This window comes from Marmota flaviventris, chromosome 16, assembly GCF_047511675.1.
Source record: "Marmota flaviventris isolate mMarFla1 chromosome 16, mMarFla1.hap1, whole genome shotgun sequence".
Lineage (NCBI taxonomy): Eukaryota > Metazoa > Chordata > Mammalia > Rodentia > Sciuridae > Marmota > Marmota flaviventris.
This window is the reverse complement of record NC_092513.1, coordinates 63,799,949-63,813,400: the sequence shown is the minus strand read 5'-3', so window position 1 is coordinate 63,813,400 and position 13,452 is coordinate 63,799,949. Positions and strand designations below refer to the sequence as shown.

At 38.5% G+C, this 13,452-nt stretch overlaps 1 protein-coding gene across 1 annotated transcript in view; it reads right to left on the bottom strand.

Annotated features, from left to right (window-relative positions):
* LOC117794582 (contactin-associated protein-like 3) overlaps positions 1–13,452 on the bottom strand; it is a 202,694-nt gene that overhangs the window by 150,123 nt on the left and 39,119 nt on the right. The window contains exon 3 of the mRNA XM_071602719.1: positions 12,152–12,345. Within this exon, the coding sequence (XP_071458820.1) occupies positions 12,152–12,345 (194 nt within the window). The remainder of the gene's footprint in view (positions 1–12,151; positions 12,346–13,452) is intronic.

Genomic DNA, 13,452 nt, shown 5'->3' with positions numbered 1-13,452 from the left:
TGTTGATAAACCTCCATACATTTTTGCATCATGACTACCTAGTTTATTGAACAGTACTGTAAACTTATTGAACAGGGACCATATTAACACGGATGTGGACACGTACCCACCTACCTGAATCTATGGATCAGTGCTTCTCAAAGTGTTTGTGGCACTAATTTGCATTGCTTTCACTAAAAAATACATTAGTGCCAGGCAAGATGGCACATGCCTCTAATCCCAGCAGCTCTGGAAGCTGAGGCAGGAGGATGACAACTTCAAAGTCAGCCGCAGCAAAATCAAGGGGCTAAACAACTCAGTGAGACCCTTTCTCTAAATAAAATGCAAAATAGGGCTGGTGATGTGGCTCAGTAGTCAAGTGCCTCTGAGTTTAATCCCTGGTACACCGCCCCCGCCAAAAAAAGTATACTAGTGAGTTATTTTGCTTTTGTATGGTCTTTGAGGAGTGTGTGCATGTGTGTATGTGTGTGTGTGTGTGTGTATTTGAAAAAGCAAATAATAATATCTTATCTAGATTTCTGATTTCTATGCCTCTCAAATTGTTTCCCTCTCTAACTAACTGAATGCACTTGGTTATGTGGTAAAGAAAGGACAGAAACTAGAAAGGAGAGCTCAAAATTTCATCTTTCAAAGTCCATAAGGCATATCATTTAATTTTTTTTTTCTTCTATTTTCTCAGGAGTAAGAGAAACTCCATATTGGTCTTCTTTGGGAACACGTTAAGAAAAATGGCAGAAGCACAAGCCTAGGATCTTATCTCATCATGAAGAAAAATCTGGGAAAGGAACATGTGTTTAAAAAACACAACTCATTCATGAAGACAACTGTACTCTATTGGAAAACTTATTCCAGATTAGTGGGCAGATCCATTTCACATCCGCATCAATACTGACTCCCATTGAATAGATGTTCAATACTGTTCCACAAATGACCTGGGGAATACCAGGTAGTAATCTGGAAAAGTACATAATGCTGGATCCCTACATCACACATTAGATAGATAGATATGAAATATTCTAAACTAAGGGTAAGCAAACTTCAGACCAGGACCAAGTAAGGAACTGTCTGATTTTATAAAAAAAAAAAAAGTTTAATTGAAACATGACCATATCTATTCATTCACAAATCGCTCATGGCAGCTTGCACACTGCAACCATGGAGTTGATAGTCACAGCACACACTCTACGATATGTAAAACCAAAAACATTTACTATCTGTCCCTTTACAGAAAGCGTTTGTTGAACCCAGGTTTAAACTACTGTGTCTCCTAGTCTGGGACTTTAAAGCATGCTTGAGGACATCCAGCTTTTCAATGACATCCTGACTTTCTCACTCTGAAAGTTTAGGGCCTGCTGATCAGAAATTCTCATAACGTCGTGTGTTTTGAGGTTATTATTACATCTAAAATATACTTAAATGCTGTCACCCCCTTTGCAAATTTATATCATTTATTTCATTATGCTTATGTCTAGGAAAATTTAGAAGTTGTGCTCTGCATTAAAGGCAAAAGATTATTCTAACTTCAAGTGGCATCAATCAATACTGTGGGATCCCTAACCTACAGGAGTTATCAAGAGCTGTGGACACAACATTGTCCTGACCATTTCACCTCTACTGTGGGGCATTTTCTCAAGACTTCAATTAGTCTGTCACCAAAACACTTGAATCTTCTATGTCAGGACATCATCCCTCAATATTTATGCATTTGACATATTTGCATTATGTATATAAGCTCTAGAATTTATAGTGTTCAACTAATTTACCCACAAGCCTCACCATTTGTATAATGTCCTATGAGTTTGAGCCAACTAAACTGCAGTGGTTTAAGAAGAAATTTTGTGACATGCTGCTTTGCCTCCCACCCTCCTGAAACCCAGCTCTTCAACAGTGCCTTTAGATGTGCGTTGCTGAGCATCCTTTTGTTAGAATTTAATTTTCCCATCACTCATTTTCTTTCTTAAAATGAAAACAATCTCAATAGCCTGTTCTCTCAAATGATTAAAAAATATCCTAATTTTAAAGCACTCTCTCCTGTGAGTCTGGCAGCCTCCATTCATGTTATTGTTTATAACTTATCTTTTCCATAAAGTACATCCTAATTTCCATATGTCTCTAGTAATACCACTTCAGCAACCACTTAATTATATAAAAAGCGAAGCTGTAATTTGTAATGTCTTGAGATTTGTTACCTATCTTATTACATATTTAAATTTCCTCTTGCCTACCATATCAGTTCTCACTCCAAACCCAAAAACACAGTTCAAATGAGCAAAATTATTACATTTGCAAAGCAATGAGGCAGGTACCATGGATACAGAAAATAAACAAGCCACAGACTCTGACTCCAGAATTTATGTGAAATAAGCAAAAGATGAAGTAAAAGAGTATGATGTAAGAAATGATAATAAAAAGTTTTAGGTGTTGGGGCAGGTCTAAGCAATTTTTGTACAAAGGGAAGGGCTTTTGAGCAGTTTAATGTACAAGGGAGAGATATAATAGATGGAAGAACAGAGATCTTCCCAGAGCAGCAAATCATTACAGGAGGCGGGTGATACAGAATCAATGGCCCCTGGGGAGTCATTTATTATCATGTGGTTACAGATCAGAGGGTCCATTCACTTTCTATAACCTTTTCAGCTGCTCTGGGTTTTCTAAAGATTGTGTCCAGCATTTATCTCTATTGTCACTGAGACACATGATCCAGCACAAATGGGACCACCCTTCTTAGGTTCATTCTACTTTGCCCAACTTTGTGGGAAAGTGCCCAATCTCTGTTCTGCTTAGATCTGACACCCCAAAACCTCTCCCCCAGAAACAGCATCATGTGGTTGGCAAGCTTTCTGTTTCCCTAAACTACCCATCTGGATTGAGGTCTTTTCCTTAATTCAATCCAACAAATCTATATTGATAAGCTATAATGGACCTGGCCCTCTGAGAAGTTTAATCCCTGACCAAGTAGCTCTCAGGGCCCAGGGGGGAAGAAACCATACAGAAAAGGCAATTGTTGTCCATCATGGTATGTGCAATCAACAAGACTGCCTGAGGGACAAAGCTAATCCTGCAAGGGATCAATGACCTCCAATATGGTGAGGCATATGGTACGAAGCTGATGAACTAAAGTACATAAAAGTGACTGCATAGAACTGTTGAAGTGTTGCTGCTGTTCTGCAACAGATCAGTCTTGGAGCTGGAGAATTTGGACCTGGAGAATTTGGACCTAGGACAGGTCTCTGACATCGAGGACAAACCCAGGAGACCCTACCTTCTTTGTACCTTCCTAGATGATATGGGGCATGGCTCTGTTTGAGTCACCCGCTCATTAGCAATAAAATTATAAACAGGGGCATGTCATGGTAATACACCTAGACCTGAAATAAACAATGCATAAATAACTGAATAGGCTGTGAAGTGAATTTCCCCTCCTCGAGCATCCTTACTAGAATGTCTTATTCTTTCACACAAACACTTTTTTTCTTATCTGTGATTCTTAAGTTGTTCTTATTGTGACTTGACACCATTCTTATCCTGTTTATTTTTATTTCATTGGGGTCATTTGATCTGTCTATTAACACAAATATCCACAGTTCTTTTAAACCTAAATTCAATATTCTTTATTATATTTTTGATAATAGCTACACATATACCTAAAATTTAGATTTAGCAGGGATAATAAGACTCTCTTAATACATAAAACACTGTAGATACATCAGAAGTACCCATCCCACCCATCCTGTTTCCAATATTCTACTGTCATTTCTTCTACTCTACACCTTTGGAATCATCCTTGAGATCTTTTAGAATACTGTGAAAGAATGCCCAACCTCTGTTCTGCTTAGGTCTGGCACCCCAAAACCTCTCCCCCAGAAACAGCATAAATTGCTGCTGCATTAAGACTCCAAATTAACACTTCAATACAACATTAACTAGCCTCATTAATTAGTCTACATTTCCTATTTTTTCCCCACTTGGAATGTTTTTTCCCTAAAGAATGTTTCAAATTGTTATTTCTATTTTATTTTCATCTAAGGATCTAGTGGTACACATTTTTTCAATGCAAAATAAACATATTAAATAGGATTATTTATAATAGAACTTTTGGCTATATAAAATAATTTCTGATTTTTCTTAAATGTGTTTTTTGACAGTTTTTTCTTAGAAGAATGCCTTCTCTAAGAAAAGACTAAGGAAAAATTGTAATGGTAAACAAGAATGGGCTTTTAATTTAAAATTACTGCTATATTAGACTTTTTTTTAAGGAAAACCCTACTAAATTGCAAGTTGTCAATACATTCTGAATCATAACTCCCAACCTAAATTCACAGGGATATAACCTTCTAAATTAGAGTTCTGGTGAGGCTTTAATAAAAAGAGGAAAGCCCTGGTTAAAACAGAATGTGAAATTCAGGAAATATAGTTCTTAAGGACAAATTCTAAACCATTTAGTTGTTATTTATTGATAAAAAGCAATTAGAACTGGGGCTGGGGTTGTAGCTCAGCAGCAGAGCACTTGCCTCACATGTGTGAGACCCTGGGTTTGATCCTCAGCACCACATAAAAATAAATAAATAAAACAAAGGTATTGTATCCAACTACAACTAAAAAATAAATATTAAATAAAAGGCAATAAGAATCACACTGGATAAGCAATTAGCACACTGGGCTTTTCTCTACCAGGTCATTAGAAACAATATAAGCAACAGTCTTAAAGTCCATTTGCAGAGAGGATCATCCATTTCCACTAACACATGCACAAAACAAGCTATTTCCTTAAGCAGGTGGCACAGTCCCCTAGGATCTAGGTGGGGCAGAGTAATCCTTCCCACAGATGAAACTTAGATTGTCTTGATCAGTGCTTCCCATAGACTAACTTGTATTTGAATCCCCTGGAGAACTCAGAACCCAGATTCTGATGCCAGATGCAGCAAATACTGATGTAGAAGCTGCAGCAAGTTACTGCAATCTAACCAAGATAGTTGAGGAAGGTGGATACACTACACAACAGCCTTCTATTGGAAGAAGATACTGTCTAGAACTTTCATAGCTAAAAAGGACAAGCGACAGTCTAGCCACATGGGGGTACTGGTTGATTTGATATTTCTATCAAAATCTCAGGTGATATTGCTCATCCATGGACAGCCTACTGAGTAGCAGGCTCCTTGGTTACCTAGGGCCTTTCTTTTGTAGAGATTTTTGGAATAGTAAATGAAAATGGGCTTTTAATTTAAAATTGCTGATGCATTAAGACTTCAAAAAGAGAGGAGTCAGCTTGTCCTTTGAAACTAGGCACTGAGTTCTCCTCTCTAGCTTTAAAGGTCCTAGACATTCTCTTTCTCCAATACAAGGTTGTCCAATCTGTACTGGAAACCTGCTGTGCAGTGTAGCCACCTTCCTGAGGGGTCACAGATGGATCTTCTGGGTAACTTGCTGCAGCTTCTCCACCAGTGCTTGTTGCTTCACCTTCATGCTATGGAGATGGCTTCTTTCCTTAAACCTTATAAACCAACTGCTGCTACTTTTAGACTTTTCTTCTGCAGCTTCCTCACTCCTCTCAGCCTTCATAGGATTGAAAAGATTTAGGGCCTTGCTGTGGATTAGGGTTTGGTTTAAGGGAATGATGTGGCTGATCTTTAATCCAGTGCACTAAAACTTTTTCCATGTTGTAATAAGGCTGTTTTAGTCTCATATCATTTTTGTGTTCACTGGAGTAGCGCTTTTCATTTCCTCGAAGAACTTAGCGTTTGCATTCTCAGTTTGGCTGTTGGCATGGCTTCTGGCCTGTCTTATCTTTCCATGTGCCTCCTTTTCCTGAGCTTAACTATTTCTACCTTTTGATTTAAAAACTCTTCTTTCACTTAAACACTTAGAAGCCATTGTACAATTACTAACTGCATTTGTAAACAAATGATGCCAAGTTTTTTCAAAAATGAGGATATAATTTGTTATGTGGTAAATTCCCAATAAATACAAGGTATTGCTAATATTATTGGCATGAATTATTATCAGAATTATTACCACTTAATTTAAACATGTTTTTGTTTCAAGAGAATAAGGAGGCCCAAGGAGAGGGAAAGATGAGGAATACCAGTTGATGGAGAATAAGAACAAAGGTCACATTTGTTCACCATCTCATGAGTAGTTTGTGGTGCCCCCAAACAATTACAATAGTAATACCAAAGACCACAGATTGATGTTACATGTGGAATCATAATGAAAAAGCTTGAAATACTGCATGAATTACCAAAATATAACTCAGACACCAGAAGTAAGCACACACTGTTGAAAAAAAAAATGTTGCCTACTGAATTTTTCAGCACAGGATTACTATAAGCCTTCAATTTGTTAAAAAAAAAAAAAAAGAAGAAGAAGGAGGAAGAGAAGGAAAGGAAGAAGAGGAGAAAAAGAAATCTCTGCAAACTTGCAAAATGTAATAAAGAAGGATCAGTGAAATAAGGCAACTTTTTAAACCAAGTTTCTAGTAAAAAATAAGAAAAAAAGTCACACATTCTAGGAAACGTGACTTCTCTGCCATATGGCTCATCTGACTTTGTTTAAACAACATTTCAGATGAGGACATTCAGTCTATACATCAAATGAGCTTGAATGCCCTAAGACATACTGTGTCTCTTGATATGAGAAGGTGTAGGCTTACCCATAACTTCAGACACATTTCTAAATTTCCCTCACATAAAAAGACCTCTTCCTTTTGGAACAGTAATTTTGAATATGTTCAATTTATTTCTTTGTTTTCAGCTATAAATGCAGTTCAGCCATGAAAGAAGTCACTCCTCAAGGAAAAAAAAAATCAATGTGAAACAGAACACCAATAAAAAAAAAATGCTTTACAAAAAAAAAAAAAAATGTCCCTTTGCATAAGGGTCCTACAGGTCTAAACCTCTTAACTGCAGACTGCGACCAGCCAGGTGTCAGCTTTGGAATTTTCATGCATTTAGAAAGGCATATATTGTGTTTATGTACCAATTAATAGATCCCAAAGGCAACATTGTAAAGCATAGGAACACTTGCCCAAGTAGCAGGAATAAAGGCCATTAATAGTGCCCCATTCCAGTAAGGAGCTGAAGTTATGATACATCCTTCCCAATAGCTTTTTTTTTTCTTTTTTTTTGGGGGGGGGGGTGGATGAGAAATTATTGGCATGCAGTAGTATATAAAGTTAGCACAGCACATAGATAGGACCACATGAAAAAAAATTAGGACAGAGAGAGTATCCGAAATATTCTGAGGCTGGAGAATAAGTACTTAATTGAGCCTTATTATAAAATATGAGAAAGTCCACATCCCAGGGAGGAAGTAAATACATAGTCTTCTTCCTAGGATACAGGTTAGAGCAACAAGGCTTTAAGCCAGTGACAAGCATCCAGTCATCCCCACCCACCAACCCTGAGCAGGTGCTTGGGTATCATTTCGAAATTATTTCATACAATATTTGTATCTTAAGGTCCAGCAGAAATTGTTTTGTAGGAAGCAAACGAAATGCAGGAATAAAACAACAACAATCAGGATGTGTAAATATGGTATGGCATGCAGAATGGCCCCACAGATATCCATTCATTAATGTGTAAAAAAATGTGAATATGAGACAACTACAGAAAAAGGGATTTTTTACACATGACTGAAGTTGGAAAGGTAACCCTGGATGATCATGTTGATCCAGCCTAAGCCTATGAGCAGAAAACTTTCTCTAGCTGTTAGCACAAGAAGAAAAGGAAATGCAGCAGAAGGACCCAAGATCTATACCATTCAAGGGTCTCCACCATTCACTTGTGGAGAGGCCACCAGGAAAGGAGAAGGAATAGGGGAACATTTAGAGCTGAGAGACCTGCCACACCACTGGCGGCCACAGACCTACAACTGCAAGGAGTGACAGTTGTCCAGTCCAAAGTGAGTAGTACAGGAGAGGTGGCAGAGCAGTTCTGTCTAGCGGCATCTGAAACCACTCCCACTACCCTGAGGATGAGGGTGGCTGGCTAGTCCTGAATGAACAGTTTGTAAAATTAGGGTGGTTGACACTCAACACCTCTTTCCTTCTGGAAATCCATTTTGTTTATGTGCGAGGCAGAGGTTTCCAATATGACTTGTTCCCCCAAAATGATAATGACCTTCCCTGGAGGTCAGATTTCATTACCCACTTACAGAGGAATGAAGTACTTCCAGTGGGCCACAAGAAAAGAGGACTATCAGAAGCTCATGCTGGTCTCAGGCTCCTGCCCCAGGTGCTTCTTGCCTTTATTAACTTTGGTTTGTGCTCCGAGCTGCAGTAAATCAGACCCAAGGATAGGACCATATGTTGAGCCCTGGAATCCCTCCCAGTGAAGCAGTGAACCTGGGAAAGGTTCTAGGGCTTGAGAAATAACTCTTCTCCAGAGCCTCAGCAAAAGAAACAGGCAAGCAAAACAACCAGCCCTGCTGACATCTACACATAGAATTCACCAACATTCACCCAGACATTAGACCTATGTCAGCTATGACCTAATAATTGTGTTTTGTATGAAACCACTGACTGTAGGTCACTGTAACAGCAGCAAAAGAAAACCAATTCAATGACAATATTAATAAATGCATATTTTTCTCACTGATAAAAAGTGTAACTAATACAAAGAAATTTTTTTTTTTTTTTTTTTTTGGTACCAGGGATTGAATTCAGGGGCACTTGACCACTGAGCCACATCTCCAGCCCCATTTTTTTATTTTATTTAGAGACAGGGTCTCACTGAGTTGCTTAGCATCTCACTTTTGCTGAGGCTGGCTTTGAACTTACAGTCCTTCTGCCTCAGCCTCCCAAGCCACTGGAATTACAGGAGTGTGCCACCACTCCCAGCACAAGGAATTTTTTTTAATGGTAAATTTTCAATGGTAAATTTGCCAGCAGATTCAGTGTCTGGGGAAGCCCTGTACCTCAATGAAAGTGTGCCCTCCTGCAGAGTTGGAAGGGAAAGAACCCAGAGAGTTAATCCAGCTTTTTTATAAGGCATTAATCCCACTCTTGAGGGCAGAACCATTGTGATTTAACACCTAAAGTCCCCACCTGGTGATACTGGTAGCTGGGAGGCAGGGGCTTTTAGAGACTACCTAAGCTTGGTGGGGTAGGGAAAGGAGAGCGCTGCCTGCAAAACTATTAAGTTGCCTTCAGAGTTGTTTTGTTCCAAATAAGGCTCTCCAGAGACACCCATTAGAAACCAGCCTAAATCACAGAGTAACTGACTCCTTGCCCTTACAGGTGACCTAGGGTAAACTTTGTTCCTTATAATATTAACTTCTCTGCCCAGGAGGCATTACCAGAAATGTTTTAAGAAGCACAATCTCTGAAGGAACATGCTCAAGAATAGCCCACTCGTGCATGTGAGTTTTCCCAGCAAAAGCCTCTTTCCTCCTTTGGGGAGGTGCTGCTGTGGGAGCTATCCTGAGTGCTCTCTAGACATGATGCAAGTGATAAATCTTCCTTCAGTCTTCTATCTCCTGGTGTGCTTACTGGTTTTACATTCACCAAAGAGTGAACCCATTGCTTTAGTTTAGACCATAACTTTGATTCTTATCTCCAAATATAGGGATAGGGGACTATACCATCAAACGATAGGCCAAGAGGATCAAGCATCTGTCTTAAAGAAGCTCAAAATACAGGCAAGGAGAAAAACTACACTTGGATTCTAAGACAAATAAAGCTGAGGCAAATATCAAGAGAAAGGCAGAATAGGAGGGGGCTTAATTGGGTCTGGGGATCAATAATGATAGGTTTTACCCATCTCTTAATTCAGCACACATTTTATTACCAAGCACACTCCATGCAGTGCTGGGGATGTAGGGAGCAAAGTTAGGGTCTCTGGGTAAGCTCCCTGGGAGCAAGAGCAGCCAGCTCCTGACACCACTCTACACACAGCCTAAACACACAGTGCTGGCCAAGAACAGAGGTGGGAAACACCATCCTCACACATATGGTCTGGTATTAATAATCCTCCCCATTTTTATTTTTAAAAATCATTTAATAGGAAGCATTTGAAAATCGAAATATTTTCATGTGCTTACTACATCATTATCAACTTTTTATAATTTTGAGAACATCAAAAAAGAAAAAGAATGCAGGGTACTTGGTCAATATACTGTCACCTAAAATTAATTATATTTTCAGATTTATTCTTTTCATCATATATGGCAATTATACTTCACATAATTTTTTAAAAAAATCAACTTCCAAAATCAATCCCAATTTTCAATGGATTCTGAAATATGAATCCAAATTATGATTACAGAAGTTAATCCATTAATTCAAGAAGCATTTACAGAGGAACCACCATGAATGCAAATATTCTTGACACTATTTCTCCCAGGGCACCTGACCTGAAATCAAAATGGCACATGGTCACACTTAGATGTGGCTTCCCTCTGGCTTAAGTGAAAAATAAGAATTTTCACCATTTCTCAGTCATTTAATTGCGTGGTGGGGTTAAAAACACAATCCTGATTTAATGTAACAAAGAATTAGCATGCATTAGCTATTACTTATCTAAGATGAAAAAGCTGTATTTAGTTTTCTATATTCACAGATTCTTCATTAAGTTTTAACTCTTGCTCCTTTTTTTCCCACCCAGTGCAGGCAACAATTAAACCCAGGGCCTCAAACATGTTAAGTTCTACCACTAAGTTATGTCCCCAACCATGTTACTCATTCCTAATCAATGTTCATCTCAAACCTGCCATGGACTTGGTTTTCTTTGAATTAGCTCAACATTAATATCTACTTCTAATCATATACCTGGCATTCGTTTCAAGGCCAGTAGCAAAATTTCTTACAAATCCCACCCTGTTGTGCTCTTTCATCTATTGTTAGAGAACTAGTTCTTGATTCAATTAACACCAACATTTATTGCAAGCTAATAAGAGTTTCTGAGATATTTCCATATAATAAGTAACAGAGTTTTATAATTCTACTAAGGGCAATTTGTTACCCCAGGATTATGATCATTCTGGCCTTCTAGCCTTATCATAAGCAAAGTGCTAAGAAGTAGTGGCTTTTAAGCTAACATCTTTCCTCTTGCCATGGAGATTGAGGGGGAAAGTTATCCAATGTTCTTAGCCTGTATTAAACAAACCTAAACTATGCATCTTGTTACTGTGGCAAATTATACATTATCATAAACTTCACCACTTTAGCTGTTTTCAACCTCCAGTTCTGCTGCATGACTCCATTCACCCTCCTCTGTAACTGTCTCCTTCACCCATTTCCAGAACTTTCTCATCATCCCAAACAAAAACTCTGTATTCACTTAACACTATCTGTCCCTTCTCCCATCACCCAGCCCCTGGCAATCACCTAAACTGTATTTTCAATAAAAAGCAATTTCTTCTGCCTCTGACAAACCTTCCTTAGTCCACACTGCACTGGGTGTTCCACAAACCAGGTACAGGTATCGTGTTGAGAGCTCCAACACTCTCCCTTTAGAGCCTGTCTTTCAGAGCACAGGGTGACTAACCTAGTAAGTACTAAGTCTATAATAAACTAGAGCTACTGGAATAATCAAAAAATTAAGCAAACAAAATTTAAATCCTCTAAAAGGAGCATGGACATGTACACAGAAATTTTAAAAAATATATGGCACTTATATCATTTTAAATAACTGAAAATAGCTTTGATTTACAGTAATCTCAAATAGTCCTACAGGCCACGAATGACAAGGGCCACCTAGGTTCCTGAACACATGCTCCATAGGGAGATTCTCCATTATATGTATTTTTAAGTGTTCTGCTTATTGGAAACCTCAGTTTATCAGAGGTCACAGAAGAATGAATTTATTGGATTTAATGATGCTAAGACAATGTAAATTCCTGTGTAACTGAACAAGAATAAAAATGGATTGTATGTGACTTCTGGATTCTTAGACTTTACATGACTTAAAGGAATAATGAGATGACATTCTCAGTATTTAGCTGGATTACAAACCTGTTCTCCTTTTACTTATTTCATTAATTAAACATGGGCAATGTGTTTTTTAAAGCCACTGTGTCTTTCATGCACTTGAAAGCTTGTTCAAATGCTTTTGGAGGCTCTATTTCTGTAGTTGGTATGATAGATTGCACCAACCCATAGCAACTGGCAAAATTTATACTCTGACAGACCATATTTCCGAACAGAGGAACATACCCAGAAGCTTTCTTCTCGTCGATACTGTTTCCAGTTCCTCCCGCTGTCACTGAACATCAGAAGGTAGCTGGTCACCCAGTCGGAGCTCCCATATCCTCCCTGGGTGGCCACTGCCGTGACCTTCATTCTCTCTCCAAGGTCAATCTGCAGCCACTGGTATTTATTTGACACAAGTGGAGTCCAGCCACCAGCTCCTTTTCGTGGAAATGGAGATAAGAAAAATGTATATTTAAAATCCAGCATTTTGCCTCATTGCACCCCTGAAAGCAAGATGAGTCCCTAGCAGCTCTAGTGGAGGCATTAGTAAAATTCAACCAGGGTTCTCACTCTGATCTGGAAATAATAGCTTCAATATGTGGCACCACATACTGAACACAAGGAATTTAGGCTTCATTAAGTTGGACTAAGTGAACTTCCTTGAATGGATTATCCCAGCACATCAACCCAGTGAAAGAAAGCACACTGGCTCTTTGTACTTCAAATAAAAATTTTAAAAAGTTTATTAAGAATGTTTAAATTAAACATCAATTAAACATAAAAATCATTATTTCAAACTATAGAATATATACTATCTCATAGTTATACACACAATAAAGAACACAGGAAGGGTGATCTGTAGTTCTTAAACTCTGGCTCTCAAGCGTTCACTAGTTCATTGCTAATCTGGGTAGAAACTGAAAGAATCAACTCAACACAGATTTGGACAGCACATCAAGGTTCCCTGGAACTCTTGCCTTTACTGGCCTTTATGCATGATTTCCCCTTTACTGGGCATGAAGAAAAATATCCATACTATAGTACAACTAGAAAACCTTAATCCTGGATCCCCAGTATCAGGAAGCAGTGCTGAAGGCTGGGATAGTAAGATGGTTATGGGCGTGAAGCACTCAGGTGCTTGCAGATTCATAGAACAAATAGATATCTCAAGAACAATTTGAAATAAAGTGCAGTGGAGGGTGGATGATGCAGAAGTGGAGGAGAATTCTATGCAGAAGAGTTCTGAGGGGCGAGTCGGGAAGGTTAGAGAGAGCCCCACATAGCAAGTGATACCTTTACTGTCTGGAAGGACAAAGAATTTCCCAGTCATTCAAGACAACAGAGCAGAAAAGAAATGATTGTGCTTTGTTGTGTCTAATGCCTATCAAAATAGAAAATTAGGGGTGCCTGAGGATATACTATTGATGTATTTTGTTCTTGCAGTTTAACATAAATATGAGGTGTGCACAACTGTACATAATCATCACCAAGGACTTGGTCCAGGACCCCCTTGGATACCAAATTCCAAGTACATTATATAAAAT